We start from the raw sequence: 27,320 nt of genomic DNA on the forward strand, positions 1-27,320 counted from the left end.
CGGTTTTCCTTGGTGGGTGGAGTGGGCCTGGAACACACCTTTCGTTATTCACGAACATTCTATACCCAAGCAAAGTGGCGTTAAGTAGCATTAATAGGTTGACCTGCCTTGCAGCGCCTCTATCATATCATCGACATTAAGGTGTTTATCTTTTACCCAAATAGTTCAATATACACTCATTAAATGCTCAGCATTTTCTACGGTTTTTTCAGTTATAAGATTCAACACTACCCTTGATAATCTTGCCAATAATTCAGATATCCAATAGGTTTATGACATTCTCGTGTATTTGGTGCCGAAAAAAAATTAGTGTGTGGGTCCGCGAATTTTTTTTCTAATTTTTGGAGGGATGGCCGGATTGGATTGCATGTGTATAATACAACAGGAATACTTAACTGACGTGGACCCCTTTTGTGGGTACATGTAATTTTCAAGTGTCATACAACAGCTCAGCCTTCATGTTCACACATGCAAATGGTAACGCAGACAGGCTTTGTTTCTATCGTTTAGGAGGACATTTTTCTATCCAACCAAAAAGGGGTCCCCGCAGATCAGAACAGAGCAAAGCAGACAGAGTCCAATGCACTGGATTTCCAAATATTGATGACAGGAGGAGGCAGAGACTGCGTTTGAAGAAGAGTTTTCTCTCCATCTCTATTTCGACATGGATGAGTAATCTCCAGTTCCTCTCTGCATTTGATCTTTTTTTTTTGTTTCGATTTCTCGTTTTGATGACATTGTGATATAATTAATCGGCAGATGATTTAGAGGAGAGAGGGAAAATGGGGCATTGGGCTGCTACATTGTTGCTTAAATCTGTTGCATCGAGGAGATCGGATTACAGTGTGGTAGATCACACTGAATGAATGGCTTCAAACTAAAAAAATGGTAAAAAATGACATTTGATTAGTTGTGTCTGGCACATGGAACGTGGCTCTGGGTTCCCTGTGCATCACGAAAATATCTACCTTTGCAATATTTACTAAGGGACCGGTTAACAATTTGACTTTTATCGACATTTTCAAAAGTCCCAGTAGTTGTTCTCAAGGAGAATAGGTGTGTTTAGATAATATAGTTCCATCCCTTGTTTGTCTTGTATGCAGAGACTAGAAATGCCACCCACTATAGCCCTCAAGGAAGCAAACGATGGGTTCAGTTGCCAAGGTTCAATACCATCACCTCCCCTTCTATTTAGCGAACCCACCATGATCCAAGAGTCCTGACACAACCAAGGATGTTGTTGATTGCATTTGTTGTGTTGTCATCGGCTGCTTCAACGCATTCTAATAATAAAATTCCACCTGTATATGCTGTAAAATCCATGGAATACTGCTTTCGTGCTTTCAGGGCATGATGCTATCTGCGAGGTTATGGTGGTGGATACAACTTAACCTTAATACATATATGTTTGATAAAAATCTCCCCTTAAGTACAATTTCTAACAGTAGTAAATGTACATTGGGCATTTATACAGAAAAGGGTCGTCTGCGAGCCCAACCACCTAGCACTGGCAAAAATAACTATGGGGTAGGTTTAGAAACCCATTAGCGCAAACAACACAGTAAAAGTAGGAAAACCTAAAGTCTAGAACATAAAAAGAGGACCAAGTCCAATGGCCATCATGGGCCAGTTAAACCAAAAGATCTCGATTCTCAAACATAAACCGAAAAAATCAATGTTTATGACCAGGGATTTGAGATTAGCAGAAAATTGTCTCTGGCATAGACACTTAGATCTCGAACAAGTTTGAAAACCAGAAAATGGTTACTGGTTTACGAATCACCATTGCATGGTTCATATCCTGCCATCTTATAGTGCACCAGAATATTACTGAATTGTGAATGGTAGTTTTCTCGACATCGTTGAAAAGGTTCACTGCGGCTAATAAATCAAGAGAATTGGTCTAAACTCCTTTGTTGAATGAATGTTATTATCTTTAAAGTTCAATTTCTTTGTTGAATGAATGATATCATCTTTAAAGTTCATTTGCATACACACATACAAAACTTTTGGCCCTGAAAATCAATAATGCATAAATAGACACACACAAACTGTAGATGAAATAATCTCCGAATAATTGAATTAATCCTGATTAATCCCAATGCAATCTACAAATGATTATTTTGTTCAACGCTATAGGTTTGCCAACATTGGTTGATTTTTCCGTATTACTTTTGATTATTCCCAACTATTGCAGATTTAATCTTTTCGGGACCCTTGCTGATTAGTTGCCGATTGCAATTATTTTATCTTTGACATAAGCAAATTGCTTCAACTTTCAACAGACATGAAAACTATACCTGGATAGCATTTTTACTTCACCATATAAAGATCAGGAGTTAAATCATGCATAGGTTGGTCGAAGTCTTGGGAAAACCTTGTGCATTAGGATTAGGATATAATGTATATAGTTGTCAAGCAATACCATATGTAGAAACATGCTTCCATGGTTGGCCTTTTGCACATGGATGTCAGCTCAAATACTTGTAATTGAATAGTACAACTTCCTGTTTTATGGCAGTCGTAACTCATGCTGCCATTACATAAGAGCAGAAAACAGATCATGTTATCATTTTAAGTGCAAGGAGAACCTCCGTTATTAACTCTCCAGGTTTCCAAATTTTGTCCCTGTTGGGAAGCATTGTTAGACATTAGAAAGGAAGACAATCTAGCCATAAGCTTATTACACTTTGAAATCTCCTCGAGTTACCTCATTATATATACAGTGTTACAAGTATGCAGCCTTGCACTTCTAAGACATGGTGTTGCTATCCATTAGTATTGAATACTAATTCTAATGAAAAAATGATTACAAAGAAACGGGTGAAATTATAAGACTAGGGTTGGGGTAGAAGGAGAAAACATCCATCACTGGACCAAGGTCCTGGCTCTTTGCTGTTAGTTTTTGTAGCATCAGATGGTGTTCTAGTCTTGACAGTTGTCAAAGAGGCTAAGAAACACTAGGACTCCATAACCCAGAAGAGGTTTCAGGAAAATCCACCTAGAAATGTCTTAATTAAGTTAATTAATTAGTAATTATTTTTTCCCTAAATCTAACTTAGGGAAAATGATTAATTAACAAGAATTAATTGAAGAAGGTGAGGTTTTTCTAGAAACTCATATGGATCGACTAGGAATAATCTCAACCATTAATTAAGATTTAATTTTGGCCGTTGGAGTCCCATAGTGAGATTATAAGAAGAAGGTGATGGGTAGATGGAGGAGCACACTTGAGATCGATTTCCTTCGGTAGTTCGATTTTATAGAGAGCGGCAACAGTTGTTGGAAGAGTTCGAGCTAGAGAAGGGAAGCAGAAACAGAGAGAGGCAGAGATAGTGAGTCCGAAGGAAGTTTTCTAGTTCTGGATAGTCAGAAAGAGAAGGCCCGAAATTTTCTCCAAGAGGCTGTGTAGAGCCTCAGAAGAGCAGTTTGATCCAGCTAAAGAGGAAGATGTTTTCAGTTCCAGAGGCTGCGAAAGTTTTCCAAAGGGCCGGAGAAGCATTATCCCAGTTAGCAACAGGCAGGATGGCTAGATTGGCAGTTGATTCGGGTAGTGCATTTGGCAGGCATTGCTAGGCTATGTAGAGCCTCAAAAGAGCAGTTTGATCCAGCTAAAGAGGAAGATGTTTTTAGTTCCAGAGGCTGCGAAAGTTTTCCAAAGGGTCGGAGAACCATTATCCCATTCAGCAACAGGCAGGATGGCTAGATTAGCAGTTGATTCAGGCAGTGCATTTGGCAGGCATCACTAGGGTGACGCAGGGCCTATGCAAATCACTTGGACGGCTATCCTTTCAGAGATCAGACAGTGTCGAGATTGCTCGGAGAGAGGGTTAAATCCCTCAGTTAATTTTTGCCAGTATTTCTCTTGGATAGATTCGCAGTTTGGTGATATTTATTGTACTTAGAATTTCTCACTACTGCTTAATATAAAAACCCTTAACTGCTGCACCGATTTTTCCAAGTTGGGTTTTAACTTTTTCCGAGGACTTTAGTCCAAAATAATTGTGTCATAATTTTTGTATGTGCATGCTAATATTTTCTCAGTTTCCAGTTTGTCTTTCACAATATTTTTATTTGTGACGATTGCAGTGTGATTAATTCGTTGTTGCCGTAGCAATAAACTGCATAATTAATGGATTAGTTAGAAGAATTAATTCCAATTATTGTAATAGAATTTCAACAGTAAAATTTTCACATTTGCTATACACATTCAACAACCATACTTTTGGTGCAATTCAATATAATTGTCAACACCTAACGCTTATTGAAATGACTGGTACTAGAAGTGCAGAGTTACATTTTTACCCTTTGTGATATCTAGAGATTTCACGCAACGAGACACTTCTGTCGGCTCCATATCTCTCATTTTTGACAGTAACACCCCTTATTTTGTTAAAAATGTGGCAAGAATGGCTCAATTTGACTTTAGCCTTAGTCAAATTGAGTAAATCGAATTTCGACATTAGCAGGAAAACTTGGAGGATGTTAACTAGTGTGACATGGCTCTTGTCACTCAGTTAGTTCAGTAAATTCAAGTTAGGAGCTTGTAATTCAGTTATGAATGTGTTGATTGCTAAATTTTAGCAATCTAGTTCAATTATTTTCAGTTGTATTCAGTTAATTTACCTCTAACTATTGATAGAGTCAGTTGAAGGTCTGTTGTGCAGTGGGACAACGGTCTAACTCAAAGATCTGTTAGTTAACTGATCAATCAACCCAAAGTAGCTCAAGCATGCATGGAATTCAAATTGCTCAGCTGAGGTGGAAGAGATAAGGCCATTGTAACATTAGTTGTATACTAGTTTGAGTGTATAGTTGTTGCATGCAGTCAGGAGATCAATCCTTGGGAATTGCACAAGCAAGTAGGAGGCTGGAGGAGCAGATAATTGGCTAAGTGTTTGCCAGAGTTTCTCATTCATTAGAGAGAACAATTATTCTTTTGCAGGTTGTGCTCAGAGCTAGAGCAAACAATTGTAATGGTTTCTCTATTCAACTGATTAATGCAAAGAGGCTTGAGGGTTTTTTCCCAATTGGGTTTCCCTAGAAATCATTGTGTACTTGTGGATTTGCTTGTTGCATATCTATGCATGTTCTAAATTGTGATTTCCATTCCATACATTAGTAGAGTAGAATTGTGTCTCTTGTTTTTCAGTTTGAAATCTTGAGCAGTTGCAATTTCTATCAAATTTCTACATGGTATAAGAACCCTGAAATCACATTAGAACCAGTATTTCGAACTTGTCTCTCAGGAATTTTGAACTAGCAACTTCAGTGCAACAATTTTTCTTCAGGATCGAGAGAATGTCTTTCAATGGACTGAGATTGGAGTATGCCTTGGAGGGTAGCTCAAATTTCATAGCCTAGAAGGATCGAATGGAAGTAGTGCTCGATGACAATGGTGTGTTAGAATATGTTAAAACTGACATTGCAAAACCCCAACAGTCTGATGCACAACAATTAGCCCAATGGAAGAAGGATGTTGCAAAGACCAGGAGAATTCTTTTGGAAGGTGTGAGAGACCATGTGGTCTCAAATATCCATGGCAAAGAGACACCATTTGCTATGTGGAAGACACTAACTGAGCTATTCAAAAATAATAGTGACAACATAAAATTGGCCCTGAAAGACAAACTTTGAAATATTAGAATGCAGAAGAATGATACTATTCCACAATATCTCTCCAGATTTACTCAAGTTCGTCATGAGATTGGAAGGGTTGGGGTAAATGTTACAGAAGATGAACTGGTGAGCCTAGCTCTTCTAGGCCTTCCAAAATCTTGGCACAACTACCAGGACTTTGTGAATGGAAAGGAAAATCACTGAATTGGGAAAGGTTGTGGTCCGATTCGGTTCAAGAAGAGTTTAGGAGGAATACTAGAGATGGAACTTCATCTAGAGTAGAGGATGAATTTTTTTTTGCATTGATTGGAAAGGGGAAGAAGGGCAAAGGAAAGAAGACCTAAAGCGAACCCGAATCCAACCAAAATAATGGCAAGAAGAAAGACTTGAGCAAGATAAAATGTTTCCACTGCCACGAATATGGGCACTATGCAACAAAATGTCCGCACAAGAAGTCTAATAAGAAGCCTTCAGGAGGAGTAGCAGGTGAAGCATTGGCTTCACAATTCGAATTAGACTTCACCCTAATAGCATGCATGGCCAACACTGTTATGGGGAGTGTGTGGTACCCTGATTCCGATGCTTCGTTCCATATGACAGGGTGTAAGGAGCTTTTCAATAGCCTGGAGAAGAAGGATCTCTAGATGCATATCAAAATGGGGGATGATGGGAGGTACAATGCTATGGGAATTGGTACTGTCACCTTTGAGAGGGAGAAAGTCTCTCCTCTTCGCCTCAAAGATGTTATGTTTGTACCTAGGCTGAAGAAGAACCTGATCTTTGTAGCAGTGTTGGAGGATAGAGGTTATGATGTTATTTTCAGTAAAGGGAAAGCATTTCTGGGACACATAGCTACCGGGCAAGTGAAGCAGATTGGAGTTCGAGTGAAGAACCTATACAAGCTTCAGGTGGGAGATTGCACTGCATTGAGCAGGAAGTCTGAAAAGGTTCAGAGTCGAGATGTTGGAGAAAGCTAGCATAGGAGATTGGGTCATCTACACCATGGTGCCTTAAAAATCATGCAACAAATTACCACTGGTCTCCCTAAAGGCTCCCTTGACCAACAGGATGTCTGCAAGGGTTGCACATTGGGGAAATATGTCAAATCCACTTTCAATGGCTGAGATAGCAGAGCAGATGCAATCTTGGAGCGAATCCACTCTAATGTTTATGGACCCTTTTCTACAGCCTCCACAACAAAACATAAGTACTATGCTATTTTTATTGATGATTTCTCTAGAAAATATTGGATCTTCTTCATGCGGAAAAATTATGAAATTTTCTCAAAATTTGTTGAATTCATGGCATTGGTTGAGATGGAAACTGGGAAGGAGGTGAAGGCTCTCAGGAGCGATAATGGAGGTGAATTTGTTTCGCATGCTTTCAAGGATTTCTATGCCAAAGAAGGTATTCGAAGAGAATTGATAGCACCCCATAACCCACAACAAAATGGGGTAGCTGAAAGGAAGAACAAAAGCATAGTGGGAGCAACAAGAGCCATGTTGCATGATCAAGGGCTACCATTACATCTATGGGCAAAAGCATGCAACACCGTAGTCTACTTGCAGAACCAGAGTCCTCATAGAATACTTGGTATGATCACACTGGAGGAAGCTTTCTCTGGGAGAAAGCCTGATGTGTCTCATTTCAGAATTTTTGGAGCTTCAGTTTATTGTCATGTCTCCAAGGATTCAAGGAAGAAACTTGAGCCTACAACAGAGTTGGGAGTTTTTGTAGGATACATCGAAACTCCACATAATTACCAGGTGTATTTACCTTCACTGAGGATGACAATTGTGAGGAGAGATGTCAAGTTCAATGAGGAGAAGGCTATGAGATGCTCTTTGGAACAAGAGTTGAGTATCCCACTGGAGCAAGAGCTTCTAGCTCCAAAGAAGGAGCCTCATGATAAGCTTCAGGAGGTTGTGTAGCAGCCGCATGCACTAGAGCAGACAAGAGGCAGAATGGAGGCACCCAAGAGAAGGGAGAAAGAGAACCAGAGAATCTGATAGATTGTTGCAGGATGTTAGGGAGAATGTGGGAGCCCCTACATCATAGTGCAGGCAGAGGAGGTCACCTGATAGGTACACTGGGTACATGGCTCTTATGACAAATCTCATTGAGACAAGGCCTTTTTCATTTGAAGAAGTAGTTTCTCAACCTGTTTGGGTTGATGCCATGGTGGAAGAATATGAATCCATCATGAAGAACAATGTATGGGAAGTGGTGCCGAGACCAGAAGGGAAATTAGTGGTTGGTTCCAGATGGATCTACAAAGTGAAGCATGCAATTGATGGGAGCATTGAGAAGTACAAGGCCAGATTTGTGGCCAAAGGATTCTCTCAGGTAGAGGGAGTGGACTATGAGGAAACTTTTGCACTAGTTGCAAGATATTCCTCAATCAAATCCATTCTTGCATTAGCTGCGTAGATGGAGTGGAAAATCCACCAAATGGATGTGGAGACCGCCTTTCTCAACAGTGTTGTTGAGGAGAAAATTTACACAGAGTAGCCAAAAGGATTTGAGACATATGATCGAGAGTCACATGTGTGCAGACTCAGGAAAGCATTTTATGGTCTCAAACAGGCGCTCCAACCATGGTACACTCGGATCGACAGTTATCTCAGTGGATTGGGTTTCACCAAAAGTGAAGCAGATGTGAACCTCTATCACATTGTGGTAGATGGTAATTTGCTTGTTCTTGTTTTGTATGTTGATGATTTAATATTGACAGGTTATGAGCAATTGATCCGCTCTTGCAAAGAGGATGTTGCAAGGGAATTTAAGATGAAAGACATGGGCTTAATGCATTACTTCCTCGGTCTGGAAGTAAGGCAAGGTGATGGTGAATTGTTGTGTCTCAGGGGAAGTATGCCTCTAAAATACTTCATAGATTTCACATGGAGAATGTAAGCCCATGGACACACCTCTAGCTACAAACTGGAGGAAGGAGAATGCCACTTAAGGTGAAGAGGTTGATGCTACTATTTACAGGCAGCTTGTGGGGTGCTTGATGTATCTTGTGAACAAAAGTCCCGACATGTGCTATGCAGTAAACCAACTTAGTCAAGCTATGGTGAGGCTTACCAAGATGTATTGGAAGGCAACAAAGCATGTGTTACGGTACCTTAGAGGCACTACCGAGTATGGATTATGGTACATGAGGATAGAGGGAGTGAAGCTTCAAGGCTTCATTGATGCAAATTTTGTAGGGAGTCCATTAGACAAGAAAAGTACTTCAGGTGCTATCGTTAAGGTTGGGTCCGCAACTATTTCCTGGTACAACAGGAAGTAGAGGTCTATGGCACTCAGCTCAGCAAAGGCTGAATACATGGCTGTAAGTCAAGTAGCATGTGAGGCCATATGGATGAGGAAAATACTTGTGGGTCTTTTTGGTCAGGAGATGGATCCGACTGTGATATATTGTGATAATCAGAGTTGCATTAAACTCTCTAAGAATCCGGTATTTCATGATAGGTCCAAGCACAATTTTATCTGGCATCATCATTTGTAGGACTATGTGCAGAGGAGAATTATGTTGCTACAGTACATTCCAATTGAGGAGCAAGATGCTGACATCTTGACAAAGGCATTATCAAGAGGTAAATTCGAATTCCACAGGTGCAGGATAGGGGTGGTGAAAAATCCCTTTCTTGCTAAGAGGGAGTGTTAAAAAATGTAGCAAGAAAGGCTCAATTTGACTTTAGCCTTAGTCAAATTGAGTAAATCAAATTTCCACATCAACAAGACAACTTGGAGGCAGTTAACTAGTGTGACATGGCTCTTGTCACTTAGTTAGCTTAGTAAATTCGAGTTAGGGGCTTGGAGTTCAGTTATGCATGTGTTGATTGCTAAATTTTAGCAATCTAGTTCAGTTATTTTCAGTTGTATTCAGTTAACTGACCTCTAACTATTGATAGAGTTAGTTGAAGGTTAGTTGTGTAGTGGGACAACAATCTAACTCAAAGATTTGTCAGTTAACTGATCAATCAACCCAAAATAGCTCATGCATGCATGGAATTTGAATTGCTCAGCTGAAGTGGAAGAGATAAGGCCAGTGTAACATCAGTTGTATACTAGTTTGAGTGTACAATTGTTGCATGCAGTCAGGAGATCAATCCTTGGGAATTGTGCAAGAAAATAGGAGGAAATTCCTATATTTTAGGAGCTAATTTCCTCAGGAATTGTGCAAGGAAATAAGAGGTTGGAGGAGCAAATAATTGGCTAAGTGTTTGGCAGAGTTTCTCATTCAGTAGAGAGAACAATTATTCTTTTGCAGGTTGTGCTCAGAGCTAGAGCAAGCAATTGTAATAGTTTCTCTATTCAATTGATTAATGAAAAGAGGCTTGAGGGGTTTTTCCCAGTTGGGTTCCCCTATAAATCATTGTGTACTTGTGGTTTTGCTTGTTGCATGTCTATGCATGTTGTTCTAAATTGTGATTCCATTCCGCAGATTAGTAGAGTAAAATTGTGTCTCTTGTTTTTCAATTTGAAATCTTGAGCAATTGCAATTTCTATCAAATTTCTACATATATTTTGGTGGGAGTTGGGGATTTAGGTACCCCAAAATCTCCCTATACCCTTACCAAAAGTTATTCTTACTTAGTGGAACCATGGCTTTGGGATTTGGAGTTAGTGGATTATCATTCCTTGTACATGTCACTCTGAGGATTTCCAGTTTAGATGCCAATCATACCATCCCTCTGGGAATCAAACTTGTGCCAATGATGGAAAACTCCCACCAATTAACCACTGGACACGCTTAATTTGTCTTATATCTCACGAATAACATAGGTATCTTGTAAAATGGTACACACATTCGAACATCACCATATGGTATTTGAGGAAGAGCAAGTATAATTTTTTGGGAAAAAATGATAGTCTTAGATATTATTCTAGATCATGTATGGAAAGAGAGCGTAGCTTTGATTCCCATGTTGGCCTACATACAAATATGGGATTTGGTGTGTTTAGGATCCACATCCTGTAAGGATGACACTAATCTGGCATATCGATTAGTCCATTTGTGTGATACAAAAGGCCCCTTTAGAAATGGCTTGATTACATGACACCAAAAAGAGGAGTTAACCTTACTGCATGCTATTAACCAACTGCAGGGCTGTAAGACCATATGAATGCTGAACAACAACTGTACAAGGCTAATATGTGAAGGGAATGTATCAGATGACAGAGACAACGAGGAAGGAGACTTCGTCCGAGAATCTCCTCACAGGGACAATATCTTGCCAAGCCCTGGAGGCAATTCCTAAAGCGTTGTTCTGCTTTTGTGTGCTTTAGACTACTATTGGCATTGAGATTCATTGCTGCCTCCTCCATTTGCACTGCACTATCTTACTTATCCTCCGTTTAAGCCTCACTATCAATTCTACTTTGATTGAGTGTGCTCTCTGATTGATAGAAAATTTCTTTAAATATCTACTAACCAGCCATTTAGTATTTGGGGTTTATTTCAATTTTCTACTAAGCAGGGAGCAAATGATAAGTACTTGGTTCATATTTCTAGTTACCCTTCCTAATTGTAAAATATAAATGTATTTTGTATTTTTTTTTATCATATCCTAACATATGCACATCACCTATCACCCCTATAAATAGTGCAGAGGTAGATCAGGTACTGAATTCATAGATATAGTTGATTGCATGTATGATTATTGTACATTGAGACTCGGGAGAGGTCACGTGGCACATCACCTATCACCCCTATAAATAGGACAAGGGTAGATTAGGTACCGAATTCCTAGATATAGTTGATTGCATGTATGATTAATCATTTAATGTACACTGGGACTCAGTAGAGTCACGTGGCACACTGGTGCCATCATTCAAGGTTGAGAATATGATCTTCTATCCATCGAGGAAGTTGTTAGTGTCTTCTTGGATTATTATAGGATTTCTATTCAGTTCCTCTCATCTTGCTTCATCGTTGATCATTTCATAAAAGGTAGTTACCAATTTCTACTGGTTAGATTAGTTTGTAGAAATAGCATGAACGTCACTGACCATCTATGTCTACAATGCATTTCAAACTTCATTCTATGGCTCTTGATATCATGCATGCATGTAGAATATAATTGTCGACCATAATAAAGCATAGTGCATTTGATATTTGCTACAATGATCAATACACCATGTTAGAACTGGTAAACAGACATGGAAGCTAAATCATCCTTCACAATATTATCACATAATCAAATCAGCAACTTTTGCCAACAATTGAGTAGTGAGTGGCTAGAAAAGTAGTCATAATGTTCTTCTAAACTGGTGAAGAACTGTAAAATGTGTGAAATGTACTGTGTAAGAGATTCTTAAGTCAATAATCATAGCCTCGTCATTGGCAGATGCTGAAAGTGTAGGTCATTAATATTGGAGTTAAATTGTGATTTCTTTGCGAAATGTTTTATATTACTTCATAGAAAGACTAATTACATCAACTGAACCACAGTGAGTACCAGGAAATTCCCACCCTAAAAAGGCCAAAAAAGCAAGAATTTGAGCCCGGGCCTCAACAGGAAGGGACTGAACATCTCTACACCAATCTTTACTTTAACAAGAATAGCCAAATCCTATTTAAAGAGCTTCAATTCCCCTTAGGTTAAGAGGAGATGGTTCTTCAACAAATGTAGTTTCACACTGGTGTTTCTACAGAAAGCCAATTGCATTATTGCAGTCAAACGAACTGTGTGCTGTTAAGTTTTGCACTAAAAGAAAACCAAAACTGGGATTTCTGTAATGTTCTCTTCAAATTAAATGCCCAAGGGAGCACGTAGTAGCCTATTTAACCCCTTAGGCTATAGTCATTTAAAAAGAGGGACATTATTATTTAATATTACTTAGGTAACATTAGATAATAAAAGTTAAATTTGGGGCAAATGGAGGGAGTCAGGACTCTTGCAAAAAAAGTTAAATTTCGGCAAATGAAGGGAAACTTGCTAATCACTCAAAATTGAATTTAGGAGGGAAGGCCCCAAAGAGAATCTATAAAATGAAGGGAGGAGATTCATTATGATCATCATGGATGATTATACCCTTTGATTTTGAGCTGAGCTCTTAGAGGGTTTTAACTTTTAAGACCCCTTTTTCCCTGATTGTTTTCAGTGGTGAAAGATTCCACTCTAGCCAATTCTCCAATATTCTTGCTACAAGACCAAATTCTGGCTGGTAAATTAGCTTTCTGTGGCAGCGAGAGTCTTCCTGAGGTAGATTGCAGCAAGGGTCTTCCTGAGGCAATGACTAACTTTTCTGTGGCAGCGAATGCCTTTCTGAGGCAGTGTCTGATTTTCTGGGATAATTTAAGGCTAAGAAGCCTTCTTTATGAGGCAGCGGGTACCCTAAAGGGCCACAATTAGGAGACAACAAGGGATTGAGGGTAAATCCAGGGGCTGGTTGCACTAAGGACTGAGGTAGCAAGGGTGGATAAGGGTGCAAAGCAACAACAGGGCCTGCTTTTTGTGGCAGTAAAAGCATAGCTACAGTTTGTAAGCCTAGAAACTACATTTGCATGATTGGAAATCTGCGGATATGTAAGTCTGTTAATTGCTTGTTAAACTGGCCTTACTGATAATATTTGCTAGTGAAATCAACTGTTGTTTGAGTTCTTGTTTATACTACATATGCGTCACTGTTTTATAGTTTGAAGAAGTACTGTTATAAGATACAATTCTGTCATGTGTTTATCTGAAATCCTAACTCAGAATTGAACCCTAATCTCTCAGGATATCATAGTGGTATCAGAGCTGTGCATCCTACCAGCCTATGAATATATGTTTTCTGGATGCTTTTGGAGGATAGGGAACACGTTAGTCAGGAAAAAGAAGAGTACCAACAATTCAGTCAGGGTGGACAGGGAAGAGCAACCACCATAAATTTACCCGATGGACATCTTGGGCGAGCTAGCAAGGGGGCAGTAGCAAATGGCTCAATAGATGGCACAAGTGCAACAACAGATGGCTCAAATGATGGCATAAGGGCAGCAGCAAATGGCTCAATTTTTTACCCAGATTTTGGCAAATCTGAATAATGCAGGTAACAATGTTGCTAATGGATTCAATAGAGGCAACAAGAGTCTGGCAGAAGGAAGTAACAACCACGATCTTGGTCCTTGCAACATCTTTCCACAAACTAACACAGAGGCAACCAGTAGGAGGACCCCTAGACCTCTACTACCCCAGTTTCTAGATGGCCAGGGAGCAGTAAACCAAGGACCTACATAACAAAACGGAGATTTTTCAGAATACTTCCAAGGGTATGCATTACTAGGATAGGATGTTCAAGCAGCTATGACTTTTACAGAGTTCAGTGACATTAAGTACAGAAATAGGCCCAGGGATCATAATAGGGGCACATAATAGAACTATGATCTACAACACAGGGTTGGGAAACTGTCCATTCCCTCCTTCAATTGGTCACTCAAATACTCGGCAAGGTCTTGGGTACAAAAGTTAGACACTTACTTCCAACTTAACCCAATGTTGGAAGCAGAGGCCATCAAATTCGCCACCTTGCATTTGGAAGGAGAAGCTCATGAATGGTGGTACCATGGATTGGTCACCTTTGGGTATCTCAACATTACTTCTTACGTGGAATTCACACAAAGATTGATAGATTGGTTTGAAAAGAAGGATCCAAAGATACACTTCACGGAGCTAACATAGCTCAAGCAGATCGGGACACTAGATGCCTACATTTTAGAATTTCAGCGAGTAGCTGTTATGGTGACAAACATATGTGAAGAAAGGATGATCATGCTCTTCACAGAGGGTTTAGTGTTAGTTTTTGTAGCATCAGATGTGTTCTAGACTTGAAATTTTGTGGAGAGGCTAGAATGCATGAGATCTCCAAAACCCAGAAATCGTTTATGGAAATTCTGCGTAGAAATGACTTAATTAGATTATTAGTCAGTTTTTAAATATTTCCGAAGTCTAAACTTAGGGAATATGACTAATTAATCATAATTAATTAAGATGTAAATGTTTTAGAAACTCACACGGATTGACTTCAAGTTAATCCTAGCCATTGATTAAGATCTAATCTTGGCCGTTGAAGCCTCAACAAAGGATTATAAGAAGAAGTTGATGGGGCTTGGAGAAATCACTTCAACACTTCGATTTCATGAGTAGATCGATTTCCAGAGTAGCAGCAATTAGTTGCCAGAGAGAGAGAGCTAGTGAGATTGAAGTAGTTTAAGGGGAGCAGGGACACTGAAGTCGGAGCAAGGATTTTGGATCTGGTGAGTGCATTTACAGAGAGGTAGAGGAGCCACAGTGAGGCTGACGCAGACCTACGCAGTAGCCTCTAGAGTAAAAGTCGATTTGCTGAGGAAGATTGACGTTTTCAGTTCCAGAGGCTGGGAAGGAGTCCCAGAGTGCCGGAGAAGCATTTTTCTGGTCAACAGAAGGTAGAACGACTTCATCAGAATCCAACAGAAGGCAAGCCGTCCAACGAGCTACACAGAGTAGCGCAAAGGCTGACATAGTGCCTCAGAAGGCCGAAATTCTGCAGTGAAGTGGTGTCGGGAAATTCCTTGTGGTGTGAGGAAAATTCCTCTCCAATTTTTTGCTAGTTTTTCTTTGTAGGATTGCAAGTTTTGACATCTAGTTGTACTAAGATTTTTTCACTGCTGCTTAATAATAAAACCCTTAGCTGCTGCATTGGTTTTCCCAAGTTGGATTTTTCTGGGAACATTGGTCAAAAAATAACTGTCATTTTATGTGTGTACTAGTATTTCTTCCAGGATTTATTTCTTCTGCAATTTTATTTGTGTAGGTCGCACTGTGATTGATGTGAAAAATCGGTGACCGGATTGCTAATGCGACAAACTGATGATATTTCTCCTATTTGTTAAATTTCTTTGAACAAATTACTTGTAGTTTTCTACGGAAAATATTGAAATACATACATTGCAGCCTTCACAAAATAAATGTTGTGGAAGAATTAAAAACACTGGAAGAATAGATGCACACACACATATACACAGTGGTTTTTTGACAATGTCCCTGGAAAAACCCAATGCAAGAAAACTGGTGCAGTAGCTGAGGGTTTTATTATTATGCAGTAGTTTCTGAGTACAAATCGTTGGATGCCTAAATTGGCTATTCGATACAGAGAATAACCGGCAAAGAGTTAGTGAGATAAATCTCACACCGTTTCTGGAGAATCGACACTGATCTGGAACTGGAAGGAAAGCCCCACGTTGCCTCTACGCAGTCTCTGCATCAATCCTACGCAAAACTGCATCACAAACTCTGGGATCTGCGTCACTTCCTCCCTTGATCTCCTACTGTCTGAAAATTTGATTCTCTGGCCCTCTGGTCTCACACCCTAGCTTCTGGCACTAGATCTCAACTATCTCAGCGGAATTTCGAACCCCCTTTGAAGCTCAGCACTGCCTCTCTGAACTGCTCTATGCCTTCTCTGCCTTGCACTTTCGGATCTGGAAAACTCTCCTCCAGACTACTATCCCTACCTCTCACTGCAAGAAGATCACTGGATCTCACTTTGGCAACTCAACGCTGCTACTCTTGAGAAATTCGATCTCTGATCTCTCTCACTCTATGTGTTCTCCAAGTGCCCTTCGAACTCCTTATAATCTTTCATTGGTGCTCCAACGACCAAGATTAAAACATAATCAAGGGCTAAGATTAACTGGGAGTTGATCCTCGTCTTCTTCTAGAAGATTCACACCTGATTTAATTAATATCCTTTAATTAACCAAATTTTCTAAGTTTAGACTTAGGGAACCATTTAAAAAAGTTAATTATTTTAATTAAATCATCTCTATGTGGAATTTCCCAAACGATTCTGGGTATTGGAGAATGCATGTGTCTTAGCCTCTCTGCAAAATCTCGAGGCAAGAGCACATCCGATGCTACAGAAATCAACACTCCCTCTTAGCGAGGAATGTGCTCTAGTGTTGCAACCCACTGAAGCATCACTCTATCTCTGCACCATCTCCTGCTGCGCTGCTGATGTCTAGCTCTGTTTCCCATTAACTACTATGCAACTCTGATTGAGTTGCATTTGTGTTGTTGCCGACCCTATTGAACTGCTGTCAACTACTACATCTGCACTGCAACGCTCTCCAACTGTTGCTGCTGCAACTGCAAAACTGCAACGGAAAAACATCCAAAATACTGAACCAACTGTGTTCAATATGATGCATCTGTTGTTCGAGTTCTAATTGCTGCTAGCCTCTGTGCTGTCACTGACGCCTCTGAGATGTTGCTGATTCTCTGCTCTGTGCCAATTGCACTGCTGCCAACTCTGCTCTGCGCTACTCAGTCTCAGACCGCTACTAGCTACTGCATCTGCCATTCTGGCACCTGACTGCACCAACTGTCATTGGTCCATCCTGTAATTGCTGACTATGGGCTCCCGTAGCAAGGTCTTGATCCAAGAGGTGGACTCCTCAAGGATCTTGCCCATCGTGTAGCTCTCTGGGGATACAACTCCAGATCGCCCCACCTCACACCTAGAGGCATCTTGACAATCATGGCAAACTCTTCTCCAGTCTGGAGGACAGCCTATCGATTTCAGCGTATGCAACTTGTTGATCTTGCTTCTCCTCCTTGTCCTTCTTTCGGAGAGGACACTGAGTGCTGTAGTGACCCATCTCACCACACCTGAAGCACTTGATATTTGAAATATCCTTCTTTCTTCTGTGTTGCTCCTGTTGCCCCTTTGATGCAAGGGCCACGTCCTGATCTTCCTTCACCTGCTTCGTCCCATTGCTGTTGTTGCCACTGATGGTGGCCTTCACCAGATCACGCCTCATCTCCTCTTTTTGTAGATCAGCCCACACACGTTCCCAATCTGGCAGTTTTTCTCTGCTCAGGATGCTCTGGACGAAAACTTGCCAATCTTTAGAAACGCTATTTAGCACCAATCATACAAACTCTGAGGGCTGGGGCACTGACCCTACTGAAGCCAGCTGGTCCTGAGCATCCTGAAGCCTCATAAGGAAGGGGTCTACACGCTCCCCTTTCTGCATCCTCGTGCATCTCAACTTCTCCTCTAAGTACATCTTCCACTTCTTGGAAGATCCTTCATACAACGTAGCTAATGCTTCCCACATCTGTCGGGCAGTGTCCTTGCTGGCTATATGGGATACCACATGATCTCGAACCTTGTCGAGAATGATCCTCTTAGCTCTCGCCATCTCAACCTTGTACTTCTTGAGTGGATCTGCGTCGGTGGGTACAACGACCACACTATCGACATAAGTTTTGAGATCATGCTCATCTAGAACACAGGAGATCCTAGTCTTTTAGATCACATAGTTGGAGGCTCCGTCCAACTGATCTTGATCTCTCAACCCAGCTTGTAGAAATTTGAATAATATAACACTTATTCACAGAGATTATCCTGATTATACACTATTTGCGGAATGCATGTATAATACATAACCTCCTCTACCATTGATCATCAATTTGCGGAATTAAAAAAACAATCGCATGCGCGCATTGAAACATCAATCACACATATCAACACAATATGTAATGGGGAAAGCATACAACTGAAAACCCCCAACTATCTGTATATTATAATGATAGAGAACATGTAACAATACATAGTACAATACTCCTCACAAGTACTCAGTACTATCTCCACATGCTACACACAAACTAGCTCAGATCTGAACAAGTCACGGGTTCAAATCTCCTCCACTGTTTGCCTGCCTCTATTGCGCAATCCAAGTTGAGAATAGATCAGATCCAAGTTCGAATTCCCTTGGCTTGTACTGCGCAATCCTCATTGGCAATCTCAATCAATGATTGTGCAAATCTCATGCACAGCTATAGTCACAACTGATAGTAGTCTCACCCTTTCACCCACCTCTAACAGTTGTCTCCACTGAACTGTCCATGCACTGAGTTAACTGATGTATTCTTTAGTTGATTTATGAGTTAATAATTAGTGAATTAATTAATAATTAATTCACATCACTCATCACTAGTGTATTTGGCAGTTAGACTAAATACAACTAGTTCAACTAAGTCAAACTGAACACAACTCCATCAACTCCTCAATCAACTCCACCAAACTCAATCACTTGAGTTCTAACTGAAGTCCATCATGCAATAGCTCAACTAACCCATAGGGAAAGCGTATTTCCTTCTGGCAGTTGCATGTGCCACATCCGTAGCTCGAACTGAAGTGCTGCAAGAGGATAAGATAATGTTTATAGTCCAAATATTATTAAGAGCTAATAATATTCGACTGTTCTATTTTTTTGACTGGCAGTCTAAAAATAGACTCCGCTCATATGTCTAAAAATAGAGGTCCATCTATTTTACCAACATGACCAATCATCCATAAATAACATCCTGCAACTCATAGACCATGATCCATATGTCTAAAAATAGACATAGTCTAAAAATAGACTTTGCGCCAAAAATAGCCTGCGGGCCCACTTAGTGAAGACGACTTCTTTTCACTAAGTTCCATCATCTTGTTGCATTTTCAACACAGCTGATGCCATCTCTCCTGAAAAAGTCGAACTGCTCACTCTTCTCCTTTGTGCAACTACTACCCAGCTATTCGCACTCCCTTCTAGAGTGAGAAATTCCGCACACAACTACTATTGCTCTACTAGAAAAATTCGAACTTCTTGGCTAGAAGTCCTCTGAGGAAGAAATTCCCCCAATATGTGTTATTCTCTCCTTCTGACGCTATTCTAACAACAACTACTGCAAAATAATAGTGTCCCAACTGAAGATTTTCTCTGCAAAGAAAAATACGCTCCTCCTTTCTGCCTCTGGAAAACTTCGATCCGGAGAATCGAACTTCTCTATCGACTCACTCAGAGAAATCGATCTCACTCAAAACTTCAACTTCCTTGGCCCAAGGACTGCGCTACCTCTGGTGTTTCGAACTGCTGCTAAGGTAGAATTTTGAACCTCCTCCTTTCTTTTTGCTTTGAGCTCTATGACTTACGATTTGTGCTCTAATACCATGTGAAAAATCGGTGATCCAATTCCTATTGCAACAAATTGATGATATTTCTCCTATATGTTAAATTACTTTGAAGTTTGAACAAATTACTTGTAGTTTGCTACGACAAATATCGAAATACATACACTGCAGCCTTCACAAAATAAATACCGCGGAAGAATTAAAAACACTAGAAGAATAGATGCACACACATATATGTAGTTGTTTTTGGACAATGTCCCCATAAAAACCCAATGCGGGAAAACCGGTGCAACAAATAAGGGTTTTATTATTTTGTAGTAGTTTTTGAGTACAAATTGTTGGATGCCCAAATTGGCTATCCGATATAGAGAATAATTGGCAAAGAGTTAGTGAGATAAATCTCACATTGTTTTTGGAGATCCGACAATGATCAGGAACTGGAAGGAAAGCCCCATGCAGCCTCTGCGTCAATCCTATGCATAACTGCATCCCAAACTCTAGGATCTGCATCACCTCCTCCTTTAATCTCCTGCGGTCTGGAAATTTGATTCTTTGGCCCTCCGATCTCACACCCCGACTTCTAGCACTAGATATCGACTCTCCCAGCTGAGATTCAAGCTCCCTCTGAAGCTCAGCACTGCCTCTTTGAATTGCTCTGTGCCTTCTCTGCATTGCACTCTCTGGATTTGGAAAACTCTCCTCTGGACTACTATCCCTGCCCCTCATTGCAAGAAGATCACTTGATCTCACTTTGAAAACTCAACGCTACTACTCTTGAGAAATTCGATCTCTGATCTCTCTCACTCGATGTGTTTTCCAAGTGCCCATTGAACTCCTTCTTATAATCTCTCGTTGGAGCTAAAACGACCAAGATTAAACCATAATCAAGGGCTAAGATTAATTGGGAGTTGATCCTCCTCTTCTTCTAGAAGATTCACACCTGATTTAATTAATACCCTTTAATTAACCAAATTTCCTAAGTTTAGACTTAGGGAACCATTTAAAAAGTTAATTATTTTAATTAAATCATCTCTATGTGGAATTTTCCCGAACGATTTGTAGGTATTGGAGAATGCATGTGTCTTAGCCTCTCTGCAAAATCTCGAGGCAAGAACACATCCGATGCTATAGAAATTAACAATTGATTCAGTATTTGCTGTAGCAAACAATAAATAAATTGTTAAAAAATAATTTAACAATTAGGAGAATATTCCAGTTGCTACAACAAGATTCGGGTTTCTGAATTTTCACATGTAGTCGAGCACTGCATGGGTGGGTCAAGGCCTTCAAACCCATCATCATGCAAGATGCCGTCACTAGGACACAAGAGATGGAAGATGTAGCACTTAAAGCTAAATTTCCATCCAAACCACTCATCACTCAAAAGAACAGAGATAAGAAGCCATTTCAGAGAGAGTGGGTTGGGAAGGACAGGTTGGATGACGAGACTTAGAGCAAGCTGAGAAGGAAGAAACTCTGTTTCACTTGCAAGGAACCATGGGAACCAGGTCACAAATGCTTGGGCAAGGGAAAGGTCCACTATATTGAGGTGATGTCAGACAATGACATTGAAGAAGATACCATACCAACACCAAGCAATGGGCTTAGAAGTTCAGAGGGGGAGCAATCCCACGAGGAAGCTAAAGGGGATGAGAGACCTTGTAAAGGAATTAGGCGTGGTACTATCACCACTCTTTTTGGAGTCCCTAGATAGTACACCTTCAAAATTAGGGGTGTCATAAAGGGACAATGAGTCATAGCTTTGGTCAATGGCCTGCTATGTTGCACGAAATTTCTAGGAACCTGAAGTTTCAGGCCGTACCTGAACCTGAAACGCCAAAACTTGGCTGAAACTCAACGATCATGTAATCATCTATGAGAGTTAATATAGTCTTGGTTTTCCTTCTAAAGTGTCATCTATGGTTCTTATTCCCTTTTTCTTGCAAGATAATGTGTTATTCACTTATTTATAATTATATATATGACGTTTTGGCCGACGTTTCCATTTTTGGGAGGTGACGTTTCTAAATGTACTCGTTTCAGAAACTCTGAATCGTTTCGGCATTTTGTAAAACTTAGATGGTGGGATAACTCACAACTTCATTGATGCAACCTTGATGGCAAAGGGAGGTATTGCCACATAAGAGTTTGATGGATTTAACATTGTGGTGGCTGATGGTTATAGCATGGCATGCACACAGAGGATTGCACGCTTGAACGCGACACTAGGCAATTACACACTTACCAATGACTTTTGTGTAGTAGATCTTGCAGACACCAATAATGTTTATACTCATTGGAGAAGTTCTCAATGAACTACCAAGTAACGAAGATGGAATTCAGGGCCTTGAATGGAAATAAGGTAGTGTTGAGGGATATGTTCTATAACGCTCCTTGAACTGTATCAACTAAGAGTATGGAGGTTATATTTAGGCATGGAGATATAACTTGCACAACAGAATGTCTAATTACGAGTATGAAGTCGTCAGAGAGCAACAACAGTATCAAACATAAATTCAGTTATTGTTGAATTAACATAACGAGGTTTTGGAGAGATTCCCCTAGGGAAACCTCTTGACATGGGTTTTGAGCACACCATAGAGCTAGAGAAAGGAGTCAAACCAATGATCACCACACCTTACAGGCATCCAAAGAAATTCAAGGATGAGATAGAAAAGGCCATTAAAGAACTGGTAGCCATGAGTCACATCAGATCCAGTTCGAGCCCATTGGCATCATAAGTGGTTTTGGTAAAGAAAAAGGATGGTACTTGGAGGATGTGCATTGACTATCGAGCCTTGAACAAGAAGACCATCAAAAATAGGTACCCCATCCCCAGGATCGATGAGCTGTTGGATGAGTTGCATGGAGTAGTGTATTTCTCGAAGATTGATCTTTGATCAGGCTATCATTAGATTTGAGTCTAAGAGTAGGATGTGCATAAGACAACCTTCAAATGCCACTATGGGCATTTTGAATTCTTGGTCATGCCATTTGGGTTGACCAATACATTGGTCATCTTTCAGTCATGCATGAACTATTCAACAAACAATTGAGGAAGTTCTTATTGGTATTCTTTGATGACCTACTCATATACAACAAAACATAGGAAGAGCATTTGGGACATTTGGATGAGATTTTGGGCATTATGAAGTAGCAGCCATTTTATTCTAAGACATTAAAATGTGAGTTCGGGATGATCGAGATCCTTTATTTAGGCGATGTGTTCAGTGTGCAAGGGCTACAGGTACATCAGGAGAAGATACAGGCCATATTGGATTGGCCCACACCTAGGAACCTTACCAAGTTGCGGGGATTCTTTGGGATTTGCAACTATTACAGGTGGTTCATTAAGGGATTCTCTCAGTTAGGTACACCATTGACAAACTTGACAAAGAAAGGGGCGTTCGGGTGGATAAAGGAGTTTGAGAGGGCATTTAACAAGCTCAAAGAGGTGATGAGCTCATGCCTGGTGTTGACACTTCCTGACTTCAACTAGGCCTTCATATTAGAGTGTGATGCCTCAAGTGAGGGGATAGGCACTGTGTTGATGCAAAATAAACACCCGTTAGCCTTCCAAAGCTGGAAACTCAGAGATCCAGAAAAGCTCTATTCCATCTACGACAAAGAGATGCTCACCATTATGCATGCTTTGACGAAGTTCAAATAGTACTTGGTAGGGGGCAAGTTTGTGGTCAAAACATATCACAACAGCTTACGACACTTCCTGGAGCAAAAGGACCTGAATGAAAGACAACATAAATGGGTAAGTAAGATTTAGGCCTATGATTTTGATTGAGTACATGAAGGGCAAGAAGAACGTTGTGGCTGTTGCGCTTTTCAGGAAACTGGCTGCATGTTCACTCATGGAGATCACAAGAGATTGGAACCTCTTGGTAAAATATTATAAAAACAAGTTTGCTTGCAAGTTAATGGACAGTCTCATCTCGGATGACATGTACAAAAGAGTAGATGAGGTCATATTTCTACAAAGGTAGGTTATATTTGGTCCCTAAATCCACACTTAAGGAGAAGATCTTGAAGGCTGAATATGACACACCACTAACAGGACACCAAGGGTTCTTCAAAACTTACAGGTAGATCAGAGAAAGGTTTAATTGGATAGGCCTCAAGAATGATGTGTTGAGGCACATAAGGGAGTGCATGAATTGCCAACAGAATAAGCTTGAGCATACTCTTGTAGAATTGCTACAACCCTTGCCAATGCCAAAGCAAAAGTGGGAGAGTCTATGGATGGACTTCATCACAAGGCACAAGGCAAGGATTTCATCTACATTATATTGACAGGTTGATGAAGTTCGCATATTTTTTTGCAATTTCAGTAGATCATAAGGTAGCACAAGTGGCAAAATTGTTCTTCAATGAGGTGTTTAGACCCATGGGCTGCCTAAAATTATAGTTAGCAATCAGGATAGCAGGTTTATCAATGAATTTTGGTAGGAACTGTTCAGATTGGTGGGCACGAAATTGACCCCTACTACTAGTTACTACCCTCAAACAGATGGCTAGACAAAGATTGTGAATAAACGAATTGAGGGGTATCTGCGTAACTATGTGTCAGGACATCAAAAGGCATGGATCAAGTGGTTACATCTTGGGGAGCACTGCTACAACACCACTTATCATCTATCTATTGGGATGACCCCATTCAAGGCATTGTATGGGTATGATGCTCCATCATTTGTTGATTTGGAATTTGGGGATAACAAGGCTCCAAAAGCCAAAGATTGGATATAAGAAAGCCAGGAGATCCTTAAGATCCTTAAGGAGAATGTACATGCTACCCAGAACCAACAGAAGATGTATGCGGACAAGCACAAAGTAGAGTACAAATTTGAAGTAGGAGATTTAGTTTTCCTCGGATTGCAACTATATAGCTAGTCTTCACTCAAGAAAAGTGGGGCAGAGAAACTAAATTAATCAGAAGAATTGGTGAAGTACCCTATAAGCTAGAGTTGCTGGAATCAACAATGTCTTCCATGTATCATGCCTCAAGAAGGTACTGGGTTAGCATGCACTACTTCAGCTAAGCTACCCCCTTTGGACAAGGAGGGATAGTTAAAATTAATCCCGGAAGCTATCATGGCTATTCGAGAGAGGAGATTGAGGGGCAAGATAATCTCATAATATTTTATCAGGTGCAAGAATTTGCTGGAAGAAGATGCCATGTGGGAAGGAGAATAGATCTTGCAACACTCGAATTTGCAAATGCTTGAGGACAAGTAATGTCGGGAAGGGAGGTGTAGTGCTTAAACCAAAGTTTTCCCAATTAAGTTTGCAAATTAAATTCCTAAATCCATGTAATGCCCAAAACAAAATATAATTTCAAATTAAATTCTGAAGTTCATCTAGAATTTACCAACTATAGTTTAAGCAAGAATTTTATCAATTTTAATACACAAACATCTCCCTGGTTTCCGTCTATGAAGTCGATCCCGAGATGTTGTGGCTCCAAATTTGCTCTCGTTACCAAAAGACCAAAACCTCCCTGCCAAACTGGGTACAACCTAGGTACTCAGCTCCAGAATACTTCACAATTGATGCACTCTGGCCCCTGTGCCCAAAAACTTCAAGAACAACCAAGGCTCAGTCCTTATTGTCTGTAACTTTCTGTTAAAATTTTTCTCCTTCTCCCGAAAATTTTCCCCCCTCTTTACTTCGTCTTTGTTCCCCTTATATTTCTCCCTGAGGGCTCTTCTCGAACTTCCAGTCGATTGCATGTTCGCTTCTCTTTTGTGCTGGCTTCGTGAGGAGGGTAAAGCATTTATAATTAGAGGCAATGGTCTCCCTTAAGATGACAGGTTTACCATTACTTTTGGAACCTGTGCGTATAATATCAACCACCCTCCGTAATATTAATGTTGTAATGTGCCTTTATGATTTGGTTGGGTTAGGTAAAAATAACATATTATATTCCCCTTTTTGTTTGCTTTACCTAATATTCTTTCTTTTAATTTTGTATAACATGCATAGTATCTTTATTAAATGTTCATTTCTTTTATTTATAATTGTCCCTTTCATTTATTCGTATAAATTATATTCCATTTTAATTTTGTATAGTATAGAGCATTAATCTTTATTTTGAATAATATTCTATGGTTACCTATTATGATGATGACACACACTAAAATACGTATTTCAATATATTTTTGCGAGTTAGGTATTTATTTAGTATTTTCAACAATTATGTCTTTTATCATGTGCTTGGAAATTCTTCATAATTTAATATGAATACTACTGCGGTGCAAGCGATGCATGCATATGTAGCTATCATATGCATGCCTCGTATGCATGCTAATAATTCAGATTTCGGTTGTAATGGTAGATGGGTCATTACAGGGGGGACTATAATGTTCTCTTCAAATTAATTGCCCAAGGGAGGATGTAGTAGCCTATTTAACCTTGTAGGCTATAGTCATTTAAAAAGGTGGAAATTATTATTTAATGTTACTTAGGTAACATTAGTTAATAAAAGTTAAGTTTGGGGCAAATGGAGGGAAACTTGCAATAGAAGTTAAATTTGGGCAAATAGAGGTAAATTTGCTAATCATTCAAAATTAAATTTAGGAGGGAAAGCCCCAAAGAGAATCTATAAAGAAAAGGGAGGAGATTCATTATGATCATCATAGATTGCTATTATTCTTGATTTTGGGCTGATGCTCTTGGAGGGTTTTAAGACCTCTTTTTCTCTGATTGGTTTTTGTGGTGGAAGATTCCACCTTAGCCAATCCTCCTATCTTCTTGCTACGAGACTAAATTCTGGCTGGTAAATTAACTTTATGTGGCAGCGATGGTCTTCCTGAAATAGCGGCTAGCTTTTCTGTGGCAGCAGGGGTCTTCCTGAGGCAGCGCCTAGCTTTTTTGTGGCAGTGAGAGCGTTCTGAGGCAGCGACTAGCTTTTCTGTGGCAGCGAGGGTCTTCCTGAGGTAGTGTCTCGCTTTTCTGTGGCAGCAAGAGTCTTCGGAGGTAGCGGTCTGGCTTTCTGTAGCAACAAATGCCTTTCTGAGGCAGCGTCTAATTTTCTGGGACAGTGTAAGGCTAATGAGCCTTCTTCTAAGCCAGCGGGTGGCCTAAAGGGCCACAATCAGGACACAACAAGGGATTAAGGGTAAATCCAGGCCTCGTTGCACTAAGGACTGAGGCAACAAGGGTGGATAAAGGTGCAAGGCTGCAACAAGGCCTGCTGGTATGATTTTGGTGGTAGTAAAGGAATAGCTGCAGTTTGTAAGCCTAGAAACTACATTTGCGTGATTGGAAAACTGTGGATTTGTAAGTCTGTTAATTGCTTGTTAAATTGGCCCTATTGATAATATTTGTTGGTGAAATCAACTGTTGTTTGAGTTCTTGTTTATACTAATTGTGCATCACTGTTTTATAGATCGAAGAAGTACTACAATACTGTTATAAGATACAATTCTGTCATGCATTTATCTGGAACCCTATCTCAGAATTGAACTCTAAGGGTAATTTCTCAAAGAGGGATATCACAATCTCTAGGGGTAGGATGTAATATTTCAAGGATATCCCCAAACCCCAGTAAACTCCAACCAAATAACACACAAGTGATGTAGTAGCCGGGAAGCTCAAAGTGATGTAAATAATAGTAATGCAACATACAATAATATAAACACGGAATACAAACAGATACTCGAGTAATGCAGAGAGAAATGCTAAGCCATTTTATTATATTGAGTAATGGAATGAGTACAGGAGGTGGTCAGAAAGATAGCACCTCGACTTGCTCAAGG

At 40.1% G+C, this 27,320-nt stretch overlaps 1 protein-coding gene across 2 annotated transcripts in view; it reads left to right on the forward strand.

Moving 5' to 3' along the window:
* Positions 1–369: 369 nt before the first annotated feature.
* The window catches only part of LOC149152298 (protein unc-13 homolog), a 535,466-nt gene continuing 508,515 nt past the window's right edge, over positions 370–27,320 (forward strand). Inside the window, exons 1-2 of one of the 2 annotated variants that reach the window (XM_089438315.1) lie at positions 370–672; positions 760–888. In XM_089438315.1, coding sequence (XP_089294441.1) covers positions 863–888 — 26 coding nt within the window. In that variant the 5' untranslated portion in view covers positions 370–672; positions 760–862. The remainder of the gene's footprint in view (positions 673–759; positions 889–27,320) is intronic. The other variant, XM_089438316.1, reaches the window with a different exon arrangement.

Source organism: Pinus tabuliformis, chromosome 9 (genome assembly GCF_031772625.1).
Source record: "Pinus tabuliformis cultivar Carrire ecotype Pingquan chromosome 9, CPIR1, whole genome shotgun sequence".
Classification (NCBI taxonomy): domain Eukaryota; kingdom Viridiplantae; phylum Streptophyta; class Pinopsida; order Pinales; family Pinaceae; genus Pinus; species Pinus tabuliformis.